General features: G+C 38.6%; 1 protein-coding gene across 9 annotated transcripts in view; it reads right to left on the bottom strand.

The window, feature by feature from the left end:
- INPP4B (inositol polyphosphate-4-phosphatase type II B) overlaps positions 1–19,420 on the bottom strand; it is a 282,937-nt gene that overhangs the window by 63,940 nt on the left and 199,577 nt on the right. For 7 of the 9 annotated variants that reach the window (XM_086612544.1, XM_086612542.1, XM_086612548.1 and 4 more), the window contains 2 exons: positions 11,506–11,683; positions 5,944–6,153 (listed from right to left, as the gene is read on the bottom strand). In XM_086612544.1, coding sequence (XP_086468670.1) covers positions 5,944–6,153; positions 11,506–11,683 — 388 coding nt within the window. The remainder of the gene's footprint in view (positions 1–5,943; positions 6,154–11,505; positions 11,684–19,420) is intronic. The other 2 variants (XM_086612547.1, XM_086612549.1) reach the window with 1 other exon arrangement.

Raw genomic sequence — 19,420 nt, forward strand, 5'->3', positions numbered from 1 at the left:
TAAGTGCCAGAATATTACCATTTCTCTCGTTCTTCAGCCTACCACCAACTTAAGCCTTTTGTCATGGAGTTTTTTCTTGCAGTGTAAATGACTGAACTGAAATTGAGCTTTTTAGACACTGGAAAACACGTGCTTCAAACTCAACACAAAAATGCACGCAGAGTTTCAGGTCCTATCACAAGGAACTGAGCAGTTTGTATATTTGAAATAATACAGTAAGAGCACAGACACTCAAAGACTTGCCAAATCAAATCTCGTGTGCAACTGCCAGTTTTGCCATAGTGCTTGGCAACCTCTTTTTGATAATGTAACATACCCTCTTATTTTATCATATCAGTTACTCCGTTAAAGCAAATGTAAAATTAAAGGACTAGAATTAGAAACTTGCTGTCCTGATATGTTTATTAGGTAGTACAATTTCAATTTGGTTCTTCACCTCTCACACAAACTGCAGCCATCACACTTAACCAAGTTTATAACAAATATGAGAATTACAGAAGTAATAGAGTGATAGAAGAAATTCTGTACAAGCAGAGAGCTAAAGAGAGAACACAGAGCAAAAGAGCCAGCTGTTCTGGAACAGAGATACCCAAAGGGTCCTTCAGGTGCTGGATGCTGCAGAAATCAAAGCTCCTACACACCTACCTTTGCGAAGCTGAACAAGAAAAAAGGAAAAAAAACAAGCTGTACTAGAAACAAGGCTGTACACAAGGCTAGCAAGCAAACTAAACTCAAAATAATACACACCCACAAAAACCCCCCATGTACATGTTTTAATGCTGAGTCATTCTGAAACTAATGCAGACCAACAAGAGTTTGCTTGAGGGTTAAAAATGGGCAGTTATCATCACTGCTTTTCTTTTTACTCTATGATACAATAGCCAGAAGCATTATGTGTACGTCAGGCCTTGAAGTGTAAAAAGGGAGTTGCAAAAGACAATGAGAAAGAAGGTTAAAGAAAACTGAAAACTCAGAGAAATAGCACAGTTCCATATAAATGGTAACACTTGGAAGCTGGGGGAAGGCAAAGTCAGAACTACTACTAATGCAAGCATTTAATCTAAGATTTAATTACGTTTCACACTACTTAGGCCATTATCTTGACTAGAGCGATCTGATTTTTCCTTATTCCCTCTGCTTGAGGGTACATCCCGTGACAAACGGGTATCCTGCCCTGCAGACAGAAGCATGTACTCACTGAATCTGTACAGCCACACAGATCCTCTCCTCCAGCTCCCCAAATCTAATTCCTGGAAAGATCTTGTAGAGCTGCCTTAAGGACAAGTGAGCATCTAGTGTCACAGGTGGATGTAGAAACTATGGTCTGATGCTCTCCCTAGGTAAACTCATGCCTTAACCATACTATGAAAAGGTATTGTTGATTTACAAGAGGCAAGCAGCTAGTCACTTTCATACAGAACCGCATTTAATCCACAAAATATTTAAGTTCTGCACATACAATCTAACAAGGACAAATATCTGCACCTGTTCACTCGAAACAAACCATTAGACATATAACTATCTGATATCCACATGTGTAGATACAATTTAAAGCCAAAGACAGAAGACAGGTTCCTTCAAAAGATTCATCCTGTATGTACCTACAACGTTCCTGAAAAACATTTAGGATACAGGTGAAATAATTGATTTCCACCACTCACAAGTATTACTTTTGTGAGAAGGATTCTATGAAGGGCAATGAAATACTGCAAATAGCAAAAATTGTGACCCCAAATAGCTGCAAGTTTTACCAGAGAGTAGCAAGGAACTACAGGCTTTCTAGTCACTCAAGTTGCTCAGTGCGGCTGCAGCAACGTAATTTCCCTTTTCCTTCCTCTGCTGGGGGAGTTCAATCTCAACACAACGAGTGTTAAGCTCTTAATGAGCATCTGGAGTTATTGCACCAGCAACACAAACATGAGCCCTCGTTTTCATTTTGCAAAGAACACTTTTCTCTTTTCCAACCAACTATTAACCCAGCATTGAGATGATGCCTGTACAATATTCTCACAAACATTCCCTGAGGGTTTAGAAGCAAAATTCATAAACATCTGTTGACAGAAAGCTCACTCTTATTATCATATATCCGGCTTTTTCTACATATGGGCACGCAAGAGGGAGTAAAGGCCTGTCCCACAGCTCTTTTTCTCCACATAGGAGGTTCCTGGGATTAGAAATCATCATTACAGGCAGACAGAAAAAGTAGATGTGTCTATCGTTCATTGCAACATTATTCTGTCTGCACCAAAGACGGTCACGTTTCTCCAAGAGGGCTGCTGAAATTCTGCAGTTTGCTAAGAACAGTGCTCAAATAAAAAAGCAGTTTCCAGTTAATGAAAATCAAGTAACTCCCCATTATTCTCCACAAGGAGAAATCCATCCATTTCACATTCTTTATCAATGCTTACTATTATTATAATGTTTTCCTGTAGCTTAGTACACTTTCCACCACCCACCTTTCACCTTAAGTGGTCTATTTCTAATTTGCCTAAGAACTACCTTCACAAGTGATCATTTTACAGCATGTGCCAGGTTAAAAGACAAAATACACCCACAGCCTCTCAGGTAAGCATTCTTATAAGCCCTCTGTGTGAAGTGAGGGATCAGAAGAAAGTACATCTTAATTCTTGATACACCGAAGTACTAAGCAGGATGCTTACCCTACTGGATTCCTAAGCAGGATGCTTCTCCCCTGATACCAGTTTCCCCGCCAGTTGCTGTGGAGCTAATTGGATGATAAGTTTACTACTGTGGTGTGAAAGAACAGGAGAAACAAGGTCTCTGGCTCCCTCTCATTACTGCTTCTTTAAGCTCAAAAGTCAAGCCAACGACAGGGAAGGTGGAAATCTAACAGGGCTTTACCCTATTGGGACAAGGCAGACTGGGACAAGGCAACAACACATTGACACCTACTTCTTCCAAATTTCAGAAGCCATTTAAGGATGTTAAGGAGTCCTGGCAAACGTGGCTAGGTGTTACTAGTTAGAAATAGCCATAGTGGCACTTCTCTTGCAGCCTCTGCTGTGGCACTGGCAGGCATGCGTCCATACTCATAATCATCTCCATGAAGAGCTAGGCCTTGGCATCATAGAAAGCTAAGCACTTCTCTTAGGACATTTAAAAACAAACTTGTAAAATCATTCTCTTTCATCCACCCAATTCAAAAAACGTAATTCATTTCCATCTGTTCTGAAAGTATCATTAAAAGACAATTCAACTCCATCATTTCAGAGAGTGGGAGTGGAAAAATATTTTCCCTGTCACTGCACCTGACTGGATGCCTTCCTCCTAAGCACTGCTGGCCAGTGCAGTCCCGGAAGGGGTCTTTTGGTTTTTAAAGGATTCTCAAGCTTTCTAAATTCACTACAGAGCTCTTCAGTCATCTCTTGCCCTTCCATACATGCCACTTCAGTTGCACGCTTTACTTGGGCCTAGCATGACACAGCAACTGTATTCCCCAGTGCTCTGAAGATATCTTGTCTTTTTCATGTGGGTTGATAGACATATATTACCTTCAGGTCCTTTTGAGGCATGCTCATAGATAAAGCAAATATCTTAACTAACGTGCACGATTAACACCGTCTTGCGATGCGACAGTGCTTTGGAGTGCAATGTATCACATACAGGTCAGTGTTTCAGACCCGTGTCTGAGTACCATGCCAGTATTTGTACCATTTTATCTGTTCTCTGTGGCTCCAACCACATTAAGTAGTCAGTCAGAAATGTAGAGCAGAAACAGCTCCAAGTGGCAATGTGCCCACCTTTTCTTGTATTATACATGACAACATGCGTTGTTGCCTCCTGCAGGGAGGTTCTAGGAGAGCAGGAGCAGCTGGCAAGAGGAGAAGAGACTCTCTACCCAGAGGCAATCTAAAACTCTCAAGTTAAATATTTTTCCTCCAACAGCAATGCTTTACTACTGCCTACGTGTAGTGCACCAACATAAACAGCTCAATGCACAGTGCTGTCAGCTACTCTGGGATGAATGTGCTTGGTAGGAAAGAAGAGAGGTGCAACACAGCATTGCTGTTGAGAAGGAGGCTTTTTGGGAAATACTGGTCACTCAGTGAAAAAGCACTCTGCACACAGTTAGGAAACTGGAAGTTATTCCTTAAAAATAAATATGGATGGCAGGGAAGGGGATGGATCTCGCCTAGTTTTTAAGCACTGCCTTGAATTCACTTTCATGATGGTGGAAAGGTAAAGTGGTCATTGGAAGCAGATGGACCAGGGTCAGCTTAAAGAGCTGTTGGACATCACTGATTGATATTTCAGGCAAAACTAAAATTGAAATTCCAAGTGTAAAATAAAACTCTAGTGCTTGATAATAGTGAAAAAAAACGCCCAACAACCAACAAACGAGTATGTAGTACTGTGCATACAAAGCAATGCATCTCTTTTTCTTTTATAGTTGACTTTCAGAGTAGATTAAGTATTTTTTCAAATTTCATATCCATTTATTCTCTTTTCATCGTGCTAATGACAATTTGATCATTAAAACTCGCATTATTCATTACCTCCCTTGACAAAGAACGGAAAAACAACGGAAGCCTAATCTTTCAAATTTAGAAAAAAAAACAAATTTCTGTAAGATTTATACTGTCTCAAGTTGAGACAGTGACTCTGACTCAGTTTAACTCAGAGAATACTTTAAAATACACTTAATTTCAGACAAGTAGGTAATCTTACCAATTCAGCAGAAAAAAACAGATATACTTTAAACTGATCTGCTTATATGTTTTAATAGATGAGGACCAAACACCAGGCAGAAGTGGATTTTTAAAAAAATCGATAATGAAATACAGTAAAGCTAGCTTCTCTGCAGACACACGAGTACTAAATTAAAACAAAACTCACACAAAAATGCCATTTTTCCAAAGCAAAATTTCTCCCTTTCATCAAATCTATTAAGATATTTATTTTTCTGAATGTTACAACAGCTGGAAACAAACATTTTATCTTTCATTTCAAGGAAAGAAGAACCATCCTAGCCCCTCAAGTTGTTGAGAAAACATGAAAAAGTGAATTCAAGGCTTTAAAACCACAAGACAAATAGAAGAATAAGTTATTTATTTTTTAAATCTCATAACTACTTAATGCATGGGATTGGAGACAATTGTCTTTTCTCTAGAAGAAACATATTCTTCTTATTTGTGATATGGATAAAAATTACAGTTCAGATGTAAGTACTGTAAGCTCACCCAAGTTATTAATTACTTACAATAGAGATTAATATGCTTGTGTCCTCCACATTTATGAGAATACTGTGATGAACTGAAAGTACGAGACTGAACTGAATAAAAATAGCTTGAGTTCAGGGTGTATGTAACAAAGAAGCCAAACTATTATGGACACATTCACCAAAATAATTAATTTAGAAAAACTCAGCTATATAAATAATACAAATCTTTGAAAGATGTGCTAAGAATGTTGAAATCTAAAAGCAATGTTTAATTCTTTTACGCAATCTCAGACATCTCCTAAGAACAGTCTAAGGGAAAACAGCTCTATTTTGCTGAGGGTTAATTCATGTGAATTTAAACTATTTATATTCAGCCTTGAAGGAGGAGGAAAAAAAAAAAAGACAGAATTTTCCCTCATAAAAGCATATGCTGTTCCAGTCTCCTTGGATCTGCCTCACTAGCAAAGAGAACTCCAGTAAGAGTAAAGGTAGACGGTTTTCCAGTATGGGCAAGGCAACATTGATCACCCTCACTGTTACATGCACAACCAAGCAGTCACACAGAAGCACAATGTACTTAGGAAAATTCGTTCCAGTTAGTTTCAAAACAGACAATGCATCTGAAAAATATTACTTCACCATTTTGTATTCCTTCCCCCCTCCCCAATAACATGTGACAAGGAGACTTAGGGCTTCTATTTGTTCATGCTGATTTGTAGGGTTTAGGATTGAATACCAACCAAGAGTTTCTGACTACTTACCCACTCTTCCTCATCATACTCAGAATGATGGGGTATAGAGTCCTGTCTTTTAAACTGAGAAGGATGGTCCTGATGCTGTGAATCACCCCCCTCTTCACTGTTTCTAGGCACAGCTGGTTTCTTGAGGACACAGCCAGGCCGGGCTGTGTATAGTGCTAAAAGGGCACTTCTGACCAGCTGATCCTTAAATGCATGCACAAATAACTCCGTCTAGGAAAAAAATAAAATATGAATGAAAAGGTTAGATCAAAGAATGCAATACTGCAACATAGCTACTATAACACCGAATCACCCTTAGGCAGAGTGGATAGTTGTTTCAGGCCAGCCTGAGAGGCAGGAAACAAAGACCAACAAACAAAGAGGAACAATTCAAGGGTTTTAGGGACATCGCCACATTCTACAATCCCAGTGTTCTAAGGATTAACACAAAAGTACAGTATCTGTCAGAGATCATCATGTTTTCACACAATTCTCTTTCATTCGAGTTCCAAATTTTGCCTGCAGAGACAAGCCTCTACAAGAGCCAGTTCCAGGAGTAACCAACCAGTGCTCAGTAGTTTCCAAGTAAGTGTCAGATAAAACATGATTAACAAATTTAAGGATCTTCGTAACTAAAACACCACCACTCTACACTGCTGAGATTGCAATATCTGCAAAAGCAGCGTTTCCCAAACAAATTTTGGTACCTGTAGGCATCAACTGAGATATCAGGGCAGGTGATGACACCTGATTTCTAGCCTTATTTTATTTATTTTTAAAGAAAGAAAACCTTGAAGTAGTTTTTCCAGGCTCTCTGAAGATGTTATTCAATCACTGTATCATTTTTCTAAATCCTTCTTGTTGTCTGTGGCAGCTGGAAGTTTACCATATTTTTAAAACCCTCCAACCTCCCTGCATTATTTGTCTCCCTTCCACCTCAACAAGGAAAGGAAAATGCTTTCTGCGCATGGCCTTTAGCATCTCTAGACTGTGTCCACGTAACAGCACCTGCTGTTGCCATCGGTCTGCCACGGATGCATGCCCATCTCCTGCAGTCCTACACAACACATGGCCTTATCTCCACTACTCCTCCTACTTAGGAGGCCAGTCCGTTTGCCCCATCAGCTGGCACAACTCACCGAACAGGAGAGGGTGAGGTGCAAGGACAGGGTTCCTTTCACTACAGGGTGGTAACCACTAGCAAAGCCACAGCGACAGAGAGCTGGCAAGGGTCACAATTTTGGTTACTTCAACTGCCCCTATACCACATCTACCACATCCCACCTGGGCTGCCAGAGCTCCTCTCCCCAGTTAGAGGTCCCGGTACACAGGTGGTGATGAAGCACCATTTCACATTTGTTTCACAGCACAATTACCTGAATTTATTTGTCTCAGGTCAGTGGGATTTAGTTGCCTTCCTATTTACCCAGAACATAGTGGATTGTCATGTGCAGATTCAGATGCTGAGCTGCCTTTGTGCACACAATCTTAAATAAATAGGCACATGGAAAAGCATGTAGATAAGAGTCAGAGCAACCAGCCTGAAAAAGTGGTCACACAAAGCTAGGAAATGCTAGAAATAAAGGTTGTCCAGCCAAGCTTCATTCAGCCTTTTCATGCTTCTTTTGCAAAACCTGGAGGAGAAGCAGCAAAAAACCCCAAACCATACAAGTTTCAAGTGTCAGCATCTACTTTCCCAGAAATCTTTCTCCCACTTTCTGTACTTCTATTCTTATCCCCTTTTGCTAGCGCTTGCTTTCCTTTCGTATGCCTCTGCTCCTACTCAACTAATTTTTCTTGCTTTCCTGCCTCAATATCCCCTCAAAAGTTTCCTGAAATTTAGACACAATGCTCTAAATTGCTGGCTTTCTAAAGCTCCAACTGCTGGGTTAGGTACCTGCTTGAGAAGTTTCTGCTTTTTCCCATTTTAACCATGTTTAGGAAAAAGGTATTTTGAATCCTTAATGGTTTCACATAGAAAAGCTGAAAATTTGCTGCAAATAAAACTCAAAAGTCTTAAGAATAAGAACCCTAAGCTATGATTTTTTACATCAACATTAGGGCTTCTTTCAGACCTGATTTGGGATTCTTTAGTGATTAGGCTTCACAACACTATTCATCTCCTTGGCAATTACACCACACCCTTTCTGTCCCCTCCTTACTAACTTGGTGCCTGAGGGAAAGGGTGCTTAAACAGAGACAGTTTTCTTATCTGTAGCCCTTCGGCACTGCCTCATAGTAGTCCTGAACCGCACTATAGGACAACCTCATTTTTCTACATTTCCAGCCGCCACGTGGCGCATGCTCAGGGAACAGGTAGTCTTTGGGGACTATTGCTAGCAAATCCTACTAATCTTCTATAAAGAAGAGGCAAAGTGAGACTTGCAGAGTTGTCTTTTCTTGCCTGGTAACAGTAGAGCTCCTCCTTCAAGCCTATTCTACAGTTCCATGTCGAAAGAGTCCAAACTGCTTTACTTGTCTGTCCTTAGAAATGACAATATCATGGTTTTGCTGAGGTTTTGTACCTTCCTTCCCTGCAAAGTCTGCTTCAGACCATTTCAGATCTCTGCATCAGGTACGGTAGACTCAAAAAAGCTTTAAATTTCAGAAAACTGTAAGCATTGGACAACTTGAATTAAGAAATGATCACGATGACTGCAATGCATATTGGGTAACTATCTGAACAGTTCAAGTAATTTAGTTTAATAGAAATATTTTATAGGGAAAACTCATTTTAAAAAGCAAACTGGCATGAAAGCTAACTTCCATTTTTTTCATATAGAGACTAAAATGCTTCTGTAATTAAATTCCATTCAGGGATTCCATTGGTTTAACAAGCAGCTACATTTGAACTGCATTTTCTTACATCTCAGTACAGCTAAATTTGCAGAACATCACTATTTATAAAATTGAATCGAAATCACAAAACAAGTCTACACAAAGAAATGAAAACTTTGCAAATTCTTTTAGATACTCGACTAAAGAAGATTTCTGCAAACAAAGATAGGCATAGCTGGAAAATGAATTTATCAAGCCTTCTGCAAGCTGCAAACGCTGATACACTTGTCCACAGCTAAAGGCTTCCTTAATCAATTAACAGATAGCATTGATAAAAGGTTAGTCTCAGGAAAACACTACAGTAAATTGCAAATCATACATGGAGAGGTAAAACCATGCTTAATATGAGAAAATAAGCTCAATTTAAGAAGCAGCAGTGGAATTATTTGATTTAATTTTCCACTTTCAATGCATGCAGCCAGTCCTTCCATTTCTAATATAAATACTTAGCTGTAATTCACATTATTGATAGCTCAGATATACTCACTCTAATGTTTTTAGAAAGAATTATTCTATATATTAAATTTAACTTAAAATAAAAGTGATATGCTTTTTAATAAACTTGAGGAATTTAATCGCCAGGCAAATCATTTTTATGACTTCCTTAAATAGCTTTTTAATTTCTAAATTTCAATCCAGTTAAGAGAACATTTCTTTTTTACGCATAAAAAGTATACAGAAGGTGAGAGAGCAGAAGCACCTCACATGCCTCAAGAATACAGGTAGGCATCACACAATTCTATTCAGAAGAGCATGTCAACCTATCTGAAATATAACCAGGGACACACTGTTAGTCTTGGTTCTGCCATACTGTACCACATTATATACACAGGTTATCTTGGGATATAGAGATGGCACTTTGTAATAACCCTGAGGGATCTAACTGCAGCATCATAGAGGTTCACTCAATTTGGGTTTTTGAAATTTAATATCGCCCTTCCCTGAAGTTGTTCCTTGATCTTTCCATTCCTCCCCAACTCTCTTCCCTTCTTTACAAGCAGCTGTCCCTCCACACCAGCTTCCTCAGCAACAGTCCCACCCTCTTTCTCAATTATCATCTTCTCTTCAGAGTAAACTTGGGAAAAGACAGGGAAGCAGGTATTCAACTGTTCATGCAGCAGTTGGTCAGATGAATGGATTCATCTCTTCCAAGCAAAAGGTGGAGGCTAGATAGAAATTACGGGCTTTCAAGGTCTCTTTGTTGGGTGAGACTCCTACTTCTGCTTCTGGGAACCTGTGCTCATAAACTAGCCAGTGATTTCACCGAGGCCCCGAAAAATTGATATGAACATATACAACTAAATCACCAGCTATAAATTTAAAATATCTGTTACTTTTCCAAACTGAATGGATTGTCTTTTTTGGCCCTTTTTTGTATTGAGACTCTCCAATAGGCCATGGTTCAAACAGTGGGTTAGTATCACAGCTGCCTACAGCCACTGTGAAATCATCCACTCTTGCCCAGGCAGGCAAAGGTGGGAAGGGCAAAGCAAATGGCTATAGCTAACACAGAAAATTCCTTAGCAACCAGGTCTTGAATCTTCAGGATGAACAATTCTTTGTTTGATTTGCTTGACTTGTGTGTGCATATCTCTTTGAACTAAACCTAACAGAGCAGCTCCACTTTTTCTGTGCACAGCTAAAAATTCCTTCCTCCAGTACTACAAGGAAAGGTACGCTACAATTGCCAAAAAAAAAAAAAAACCACCTAAATTCCTCCCTTTCATTTCCAGGCTGAATTCTGCTTTCCTATATTATCCCTGACACTCACAGTGACTCCAATGTTCTCAGAGTTACTGTGGATTTACACATCTGTAACCGAGAGCAACGTTTATCTCCCCCGTGGCTCCAATGCAATGTCTTCGCAGTATGTGGCTGAGCTCAATATTCCGATTTGAAACTCTCCCACTGAACGATGTACTGCTGGGATAATAGTGCTCAACAGACCACAGGGGTTGCCACTTCCCAATAGCTGAAGATATATTGAAATGGTTATTGATAGTGTTATTAAGCCATATTGAGATCACATTACAGAAGGTATGGCCCATGAAGCAATGGGAAACTTTTTTCAACCCCTCTGGTCATAGCCACAGTGCTTAATATTTTTATAGGATAACATATGCTTAAAAGTACCTCAGACTTCAGCTAATCTCCGATATCGCTCTGTGAGACAGGTGGAAAATATTATCTTCCTTAATTTCAAGCTAAAGAAACTGAGATGAGGAAAAGCCTACAGCTACAGAGGAATATAATAGGAGAAAGAGGATTAAAATTTGAGACATCCTGGCGCCAACTTCCTAGCTTCTCCTTCCAGATTGCATCACCATTTCTGATCGTGCTATTATTCTAAACCTTACACACGTACCTGGCTTGAATTACCAGTTTGAAGTACCACAGAAAGAGATATAAAATAACTGTTTATCATTCCACAAAATTATTTACAATAATCTATTTTTGATAAACCCCAGTACGTGGCCACTAGAGGATAACAGAGAGACATGAAATTAAATTAATTATACTTTCAAATAAAGACAACCTTTACAGATTTCATTAATTTTCTACATGGAAAGCCTACAGAAATGCTAAATAATATGCTTTTTCTGATAACAACATTTTGAAGCTTATTTTAGCAGAGCTTATTTAACATTTCCTGATGCTATGAAAGTCAATTTATGCAGAAAAAAAACCCAGCAGTTAGAGACTTGGTTATTCCATTTTCCATTGCAGTGAAGATTTCAATCTTACTTTTTCTGAAAGCATCTTTAAAGAATTCTTCAAGCTGTCTGGAGAATGCTGGCTTGCAGAATTAAGCAGCAGGTCTGCATGGCTTGATATGAGAGGTTGTAGATGATTGATGTTGCTGAGAACTTCTTTTGCCTTGGCTGTGTTTTCAGGTGAATAGTAAATACACTGGTATCCAGTACTGTAATGACAGAGAGTCAGTCACATAATGTCAAAATCACTTCTGCTATTAATAACAACACTTCGTGTGCTAAAAATCTTACCACTAGTTTTGCAAAAAATGACAGATACCTGAACTTCACTGATACCATTGAAATGTTTCTTCCTTTAAGGGTAAAAAGCAATCCTTGCTTGAACAGCAGAGGACAACAGACTGCGCACCACCAAACACTCCAAGCAGTACTGTTCAACCTAATCATTCCTTTGGGTGATAAATCTTAATATAAGAAAAACATATCTTTATTTATTTATTTTTAAAAAAGGTAATTCTGGAGAAAAAGAAGGTTTGACCAAGTCAGGTAATAACCACAAAGAGCATAAGGCTTCTTATTTTTCCAACTGAACTCCCCATCACTTTATTACTTTATTAACTACCTCACTAAGTCTTTCAAAATGAGTCATTAATGTTTAATTGATCAGCAGCCCACACTGTGTTTTGATCAGCATCAGCGATGTCCAGGAAGTGCTGATAACCAGAATTATTTCCAATAAAAACCATGTGTCTAATTTGCAAGAAAAGACACAGAAACAGGGTGTGGGAGCTAATCACTACAAAACCACACAAAAGCATACTGCAGACTTCCTACTTTCCTTTTAACTGCTCACAAACTAGTGCAATTCTTTTGCATGACTTCTTTTCCTATTTCTCCTTTTGCCCCCTCCACCCCCCGCAACACTTACTAATTATACAATATCCTTTTATACCATTATTCCCAAATACCATTTTAGACAGCACGCACACACCTACTGGTTCTTTGCTGCAGTTTACATCGCCACACCTAAAACTCTTGTACATAATCCTTCCCTTTATAAAGCTCTGCTTCAATCTTTCAGAGAAACTAACCAAAACCTTTCGCAGTTTCAGACGAACCTGTAATACTAACATACGAAAAAATGTAACCAAGCAACTCCTGAAACATTACCATACTACTCTGCAGTTGCTTCTGTATCTCTCTCTTCTTTCCTCATGTGTCTTTTCATCATACACCCTTCAGTCTCTTCCACCATTGATTTAATTCCTTTTTTAACATCATCTATCAAGACCTGAATTTTGACACTCTTGCAATCCTTTGAATTTCATGCATAGCTTTTCATTTCAGTCTTTTTCCAGATCTCTTCACTCTGCCATTTTCTCTTTGTGTCTTCTAGTGTCCCTTCCAGTTTCTTCTCCTTAGTCTTCTCTCACTTAAAAATTACATTTAATTCAATAAAGAACATATGCAATGCACATTCAGAAGTCCAAATGAAGTCATTTCCATAAAACTTAAAAGACTAAGTCTTTTGGCAAATAAGGATAGATTCAAGCAGTCTTAGCATTAAGACTCTTGCTTTGCTGAGTTACAGTCCCAAATTCCACAATATCCCATCCTATTTTTCTGTCTTTCACCAATGTCTCCATTTTTAGATACAGTTCTTCACAGAGGCAGTCAGGATGAAGAGCATCTGAGTCAGCAAAGCTTTGCCATGATCAGTCACGTTACCAGCCACATCAAAATTACTATGCATCTCCAATTTGCAGTCCACTACATGAGTTGCTAGACTGCTGTGTGCAGAGGTCAGAATTCTCCTAATTAATTGGGAAAAAAAATTTCCTGTCTCTCTGCGAAATAAGGAAACGGCCACAGCTCTGTCTTCAAGGTGGCAACACTGTCAGTGAAATGAACTTCCAAAGTTAGATCTATCTCTTCACTGCAACTCTCAAGCTGTCAGATTCAGTAGACAGGACAGGGACAAAGAGGTCTATGTTAATCGCAGTGAAGACATAATCTTAAGAGTCTTGATACTTCACAGTGCTGAATTATCTTCTCTAATTCCCCTTCAGGCTTCTCTCTCCCTTTATCAAACAGCCTTTTTGCAAGCTGAATCTGGCTAACACTGTTATCAAGCTCACCATGCACATACTCCTTTCTGGGATTCCCCTCAGCCTTTAATTCCCAGATCATTTTCACTGATCTCCCACAGCTCTAAGCCACACTGAGTATTGCAGCAGAAAAGCTACAGACAATGCTATAAGAAAAGAAAGACAGAAGAGAGATACTAAGCCTGTGGGTAGTTCTCACTCTAATAAAGTCAATCACGGCTTTTAAATAAAGGAAATAGTGAAGAGAGAATGACTCTTTCTTCAGAATGGACAAGTGTTCTATCAGACCGCAGTATTTGGCTAATTTTAACATTTCCTGAACCCCAGAAAGCATGAGATGACTTCAAATATTCAGTTTCTTTCAATACTTGAGGGCAATTTCCCCTTCTGGCAAGAAAGTGTGTAATTATTTTTCAGAAATAACATGTTTGGGATTATCTGAAGTTTCCAATTGTTGTATCTCAACACCATTGCATCTAAGACTAGCCTGAGATTTTTCTGTGGCCTTACCATTCCTGAAAAGACATTACTACTTCCAATTCACTGGAACTAGTTTCCTTCTAAATAACTATTTTTAGAGCTTCTGTCGCATATAGCTATGGTATATAAGTAGTATTACTTAAAAGAAGCAGCTACTGATAGAACATAGAGAGAAACTTTTCACAGGTGTCGTAATGCAGAAACTAGAGGAAGGGAATTACAAGTAAGAAGAAACTTTTGCATTAGGGCAAAGGCCACATGAGTAGGTCCAGTGTGGGAAGCCAGCAGCACGATGAAAACCTATTTTTGACATGCAAAATATATTATTAGTCATGTACCTTTTGAAAAACTCTACAGTAATGTTTTCTGGGTTTAGTTTCAAAGCTTTCACTAAGCATATAAAATCATACATAATCGTTTCCATATATTGGCACCATCATTAACTGCATACACATGGCTGTCAGTGGTAATCTCAGTTTTAAAATTGCTTTAATGACATTGTCTTGCAATTTCAATAAAGATTACATTGACTATGTCTGCAATTTTAACTCTAAATTAGCAAAGTTTTTGCCTGAGAATAAATACTGCAACATGCTAAATGTCTAATTTTTAATGACACTTCGAGTAACTTCACTCCTGCTGTTAACTCAGTAATTTGTGTGACTGAGTTAAACTGTCACCATCTGGGACTGGGTTAAAATCTTTCAACAATGAACGTTTGACCTTGCATTTTTCACAATCAAAATCACAGATATTAACTTAAAGCACACACAGTAAGAACATCTATCCCCACATAACCTCGATCTTATGTACATTACTGAAGATACCAATTCAGTAGTTTATTTATGCATTATATGTATTCTGTCTAAAGTGGGAAGTTATGATCAAAAATAAAAGTTTATGTAAAAAAACCTCAGGACGATTCACTGCCTCAGGAAATAAAACTAAACCACCTGATCAGTGCCGAGGTTTTCAAAACAGGACTGAGAGATCAGAAGTTCAAATTATTATTTCTTCTTTTTCCTTAAGGTTCCCTTGCAAACTTGGAAATTCTAACTTTGAATACTGAGGAAAAAGGAATTATGTTATTAGTTCTGTCTAATCTATCTTTACTTCTGAAGCCCAAATCTCCACAAATCCTTATCTTGAAGCAACGGCTAAGGCTGCATACACAGAGCTTCTCTTGCTGCTCTTCTATTTCTTTTTCATTCCATTTCTTTTTCATTCCTAACTGACCCTTGAAATAACTCTACATCAATGCCCTCAACTGGTAAAGGGACATGAGTTTCAGTGAAAAGGTCAAGATGCCCTTCACCAGCCCTCTAGAGACCTAAGTAGGACAGATGCTGCAGTGGTATAGGTGAATCTCACAGTGAATCTTCCTAGGGAGACTCAGTCCAGGAAGGCTGAATGCCTAGGGAAAGCTTTAAACAGTTCTTCAAATTAATTTTAGAGCATCTTTACATTGGTGGAAAGATTTAAGTAGCCTTCAACATAGGAGAGAATCTTATGCAGGGTGACTGAGCATGGTTCCTTATCAGAAGAAAAGAGGTATTGTGCCTCATCACAAGCCTGAGGCTAAATGGTGCCCAGTCAGTGAAGCCTTCTCCTGGCAGCCTGCTGAAGCAAGTGTTATAAGTAATGATGGAAAAGGCATGGATCCACTCTTCTTCTGCCACTTTTAGAGTCCATGAAGATGGAAAAGTTTCCTGCTCTCCAAAACATAGGATCCTTTCCAATCTTCACATGCAAAGCTCCCTCAGCTCTTTCTTCCCTTCTTTTTCCAGTTCCAGACTCCTTTCATGCCTGCTTAAGGAAATGCTCCAGACAATTCTATCCAGACAGCCCAGTGGCTGGAAAACACTCTGATGAGATTTTTATATCTCAATGAATAGCAAAAACTTTGGCAGTTTCTCAGCAAAACTTCCAAGAACCTTAATACATTGATTTTATGGTCAGTGCAAAAATTTTCATCTCCATGAAGTCTAATCTCTCCTTCTCACACACACAAATACACACAAGCAAAAAAAAAAAGGGGAAGAGAGCAAATAACTACATCTCTGTGAAAAATGGATGACAGGCTGTTGTTTCCCTTTGAGAATAAAGGTTACAATTAGATCAAACACAAATCATTATTATTTCAACACCTCTGGGATTTTCTGTAAAACAGTACCATTTCAGGTTCTTCAGAGCATGGAAATGGGTTAAAGGTTATGAAACTCAGGTAATAGGAACTCTGAAGATCCCAGCATTAATAAAATTTCTGGTAATGAATATGTTAGTGAAGGAGCACGCCTCACACCTTGACCAAAAATGGCCTCGTCAAACAAAAAAGGGTCCTTTTAGGTAGCTCAAATCCAAATCAAATTCTTTAGTCTTAAAAAAAAAAATAAAATCAGAAAATCCTTTTCAGTGCTATTCCAGCTTTAAGCTTCAGCTAATGTAAAGGAGAATCATTTTTAAAGACCTTGCTAGAAATGGCATTCAAAACCACAGTGAATCACAGCACCTAACACAGCTTGTGGGACACCGCTTTTTCTTGATGGTTACTATCTTGGCATTAAAAAACTTACCATCCTAAGTGTGCTTTGGCTAAAACAGAGATCATCAAATTAGATTTTAAATAAGAAAAAAAGTCCTTAGTGTACCTTGAAAGTTATTTATGAACATTTCAAGCAGTGAGGCACTATATGAGTATAACTTACAGAACATCTGCCTTAAAAGCTCCTGCACAACTGAGCTCTAAAAATAATTTGCTGTGTCATCTAGACTGATGAGAAGACAAGCACTTCCATTTGCTGGAAGGAAGTATCTGTACTAGCAGGCCAACAGAAGACTGAATCTGAACAACTGACTTTCTCTTTTAGCTAGAAATAAGGAAGGAAAAAAATAAAAAGAACAAATCAATATAGCACCATTAAAAACATCCTAAAATAAATGTATATCATATACAGATAATTAACATTCTGCAATGATTTAGCATACCTTAATCATCACATTTTATTTGAATTTAGAATCATAGAACAGTTTGGATTAGAAAGGATATTAAAGATCATCTAGTTCCAAGCCCCCTGCCATGGTCAGGGATATCTTCCACTAGGTCAGACTGCTCAAAGCCTCATCCAACCTGGCCTTCAACACTTCCAGTGATGGGGCATCGACAGCTTCTTTGGGCAAACTGTTCCAGTGCCTTATGATAGCGTTTAAGTAGCATAAAAAAAGCATCCATTGTTCTTACTGGTCTTACGAAGTTCACTACTATCTACTCAAGGGACAGACATGCTAGAGTCATGCCTTACAGACATGCCAGATGTTTGTAGTGGTAAACCTTTTTCTCTGTCTCTCTGTTGCAGATAAAGAACAGCATCGGCTGTGAATGGGTTATAGCGCAGCAGACCTGGCTTCAGATCACATACCACTAAGTCTTGTTTTTCACCTCAAAGAAAAACTTTATCCCTCTTACTTGAGATCATATTTTTAAACATCCACCTTTTTTTTTTCTTTTAATATGACCTGCTTGGTGGTGATAAATGAGAGAATTGCAAAAATACTGCATTTTTAAAAAAATATTATTATACAATATCTTCCTCTCTTTTGTCTGCACAAAAATGTATATTCCGTGTAATAGAAAATATGCCAGGCTTATCTTCAGATAGACGTTTTCCACATTCTTCTGTTTGATAAACTTTCATGAAACATATGTTTGACTCTTGTTTTGGTTTGGCAATTGCAAATGTAATTACGCTCTTGCAAAGTGAGATATAATCTTGCTCCCAGTTAACAGCGTCTCTTGTCTGTTAATTCCACAAGTATAGGTTTGAGCAAGGAACATTTTGTGATACGCTGACATTGTTGAATATTTTAATAAACTGTTCTAATAATCAGCCTGAAGGTCAAAGGCATGCAAGGCATTCTGTCACGTGCACTAACAACATCTTGAAAGCTACTGAGATTAGTTTGAGAAATAATCTCTTCCCACATCTTCCTTTAGGTCTTCAGCTCAGATAGCCTAGAGGTAACGGCTGCTAAATGTGCTTTTTTTTTTCCTGTTCATTTTATATTCTGATTGATATCTCAAGGTGTCACGTCTTCCTTCAACCAAATTTTCAGAAAAGCTGCTCCCATTGCAAAACAGAAAATTTAAATTGTAAAAGCTGCCCCTGGAATTGTTATGTGTCCTCAAAGCATCCTCATGCAGTCAAACAAACAGGTGCTTTCAAAACAAAGTTGTCATTGCCACAGTGAAAGAAATTTCTTCGTGGTAAGAATAAGAATGGTCCTGTCATGTATCTAAGGTAGACCCACTCTTGAATATTCACATAAGTGAGATCATATTCAGAGCTTGTTTTCTCATGTCTTTCCACTCACACAAGTTCTTCTAGTTGAAGGAAAAAAACCCACAACCCACACATGAGGAGCTTTCTCTGAGCTGCCCTCAAGGTTAGAAGGGAAGATGAGTTTCAGAGGTTTCCTCCTTTCTACTTTGTGGGAATTCATACACTAAGCAAGCACTTCTTCAGGTCTGGTAAGTGATCAGCTAAAAATTGCAGTCTCCTGTTTTCAGTGCTCAAACCTAAGTTAGTTAACCTGATTCAGGATCTTTTTTTAGGAAGAGTCTGACACGATAGTAACACAGTTACCCTAGTTATATCATCCTAAAGACAGAATTTTGTTCTTTCAGGGAAACAAAGGAAAAACAAAGAAAACTGCACTGTCAGAGAAAAGCTTCAGTATCCTGTCCTTGAAAGTCACCAAAATACAGATGCTTCTGAGGGAGGCAGAAAACTAAGAAGCAGAGCATATATAAGGAGATGTGTAAGTATGAAATGTCTTGACAAAACCTGCACAAAGCTTTACCCAGTGCTCCTGAGCACAATCCTCTACCAACTTAGAGGTCCTCAGGGTTGAGTCAGCGCAATAAGAGTGAATGAAAACGAGAAGAGGCTGTGTTGCACTGAGCATCCTTCGCCATCCTAGCCTTTTGCCACGTACCATTGCACAGGATTCAAAGAAAGGACTCTAGCCCATCATCTTCTCCTCTCCTCTGTTATGGAGAACTAATAAACAAGGGCATGGTCTGTTCATTCCTGTAAGATGCTGCAATATGTGTCCTCCCAGAAAGAAATCACGAAAGTCTAGATCTCTTTCCTGTAATACATTTTCCTTTTTTTCTCCAATGAACAGAAATCACGAATAATAATTTCAAGTTTGCATTCACATTGTATTTTGGGAAGTCTCATTCTGCCAATGTGTATATGCTGCAGAACCGTGCCAGTGAGAAATGGTTGATTTTGTGAAAGCTGAACACTGAGGACTCGAACTGAAAAGTTCTTTGTATCACTTATGACTTGAATTTCT

The sequence above is a fragment of the Tauraco erythrolophus genome, chromosome 5 (genome assembly GCF_009769465.1).
Source record: "Tauraco erythrolophus isolate bTauEry1 chromosome 5, bTauEry1.pri, whole genome shotgun sequence".
Taxonomy (NCBI): domain Eukaryota; kingdom Metazoa; phylum Chordata; class Aves; order Musophagiformes; family Musophagidae; genus Tauraco; species Tauraco erythrolophus.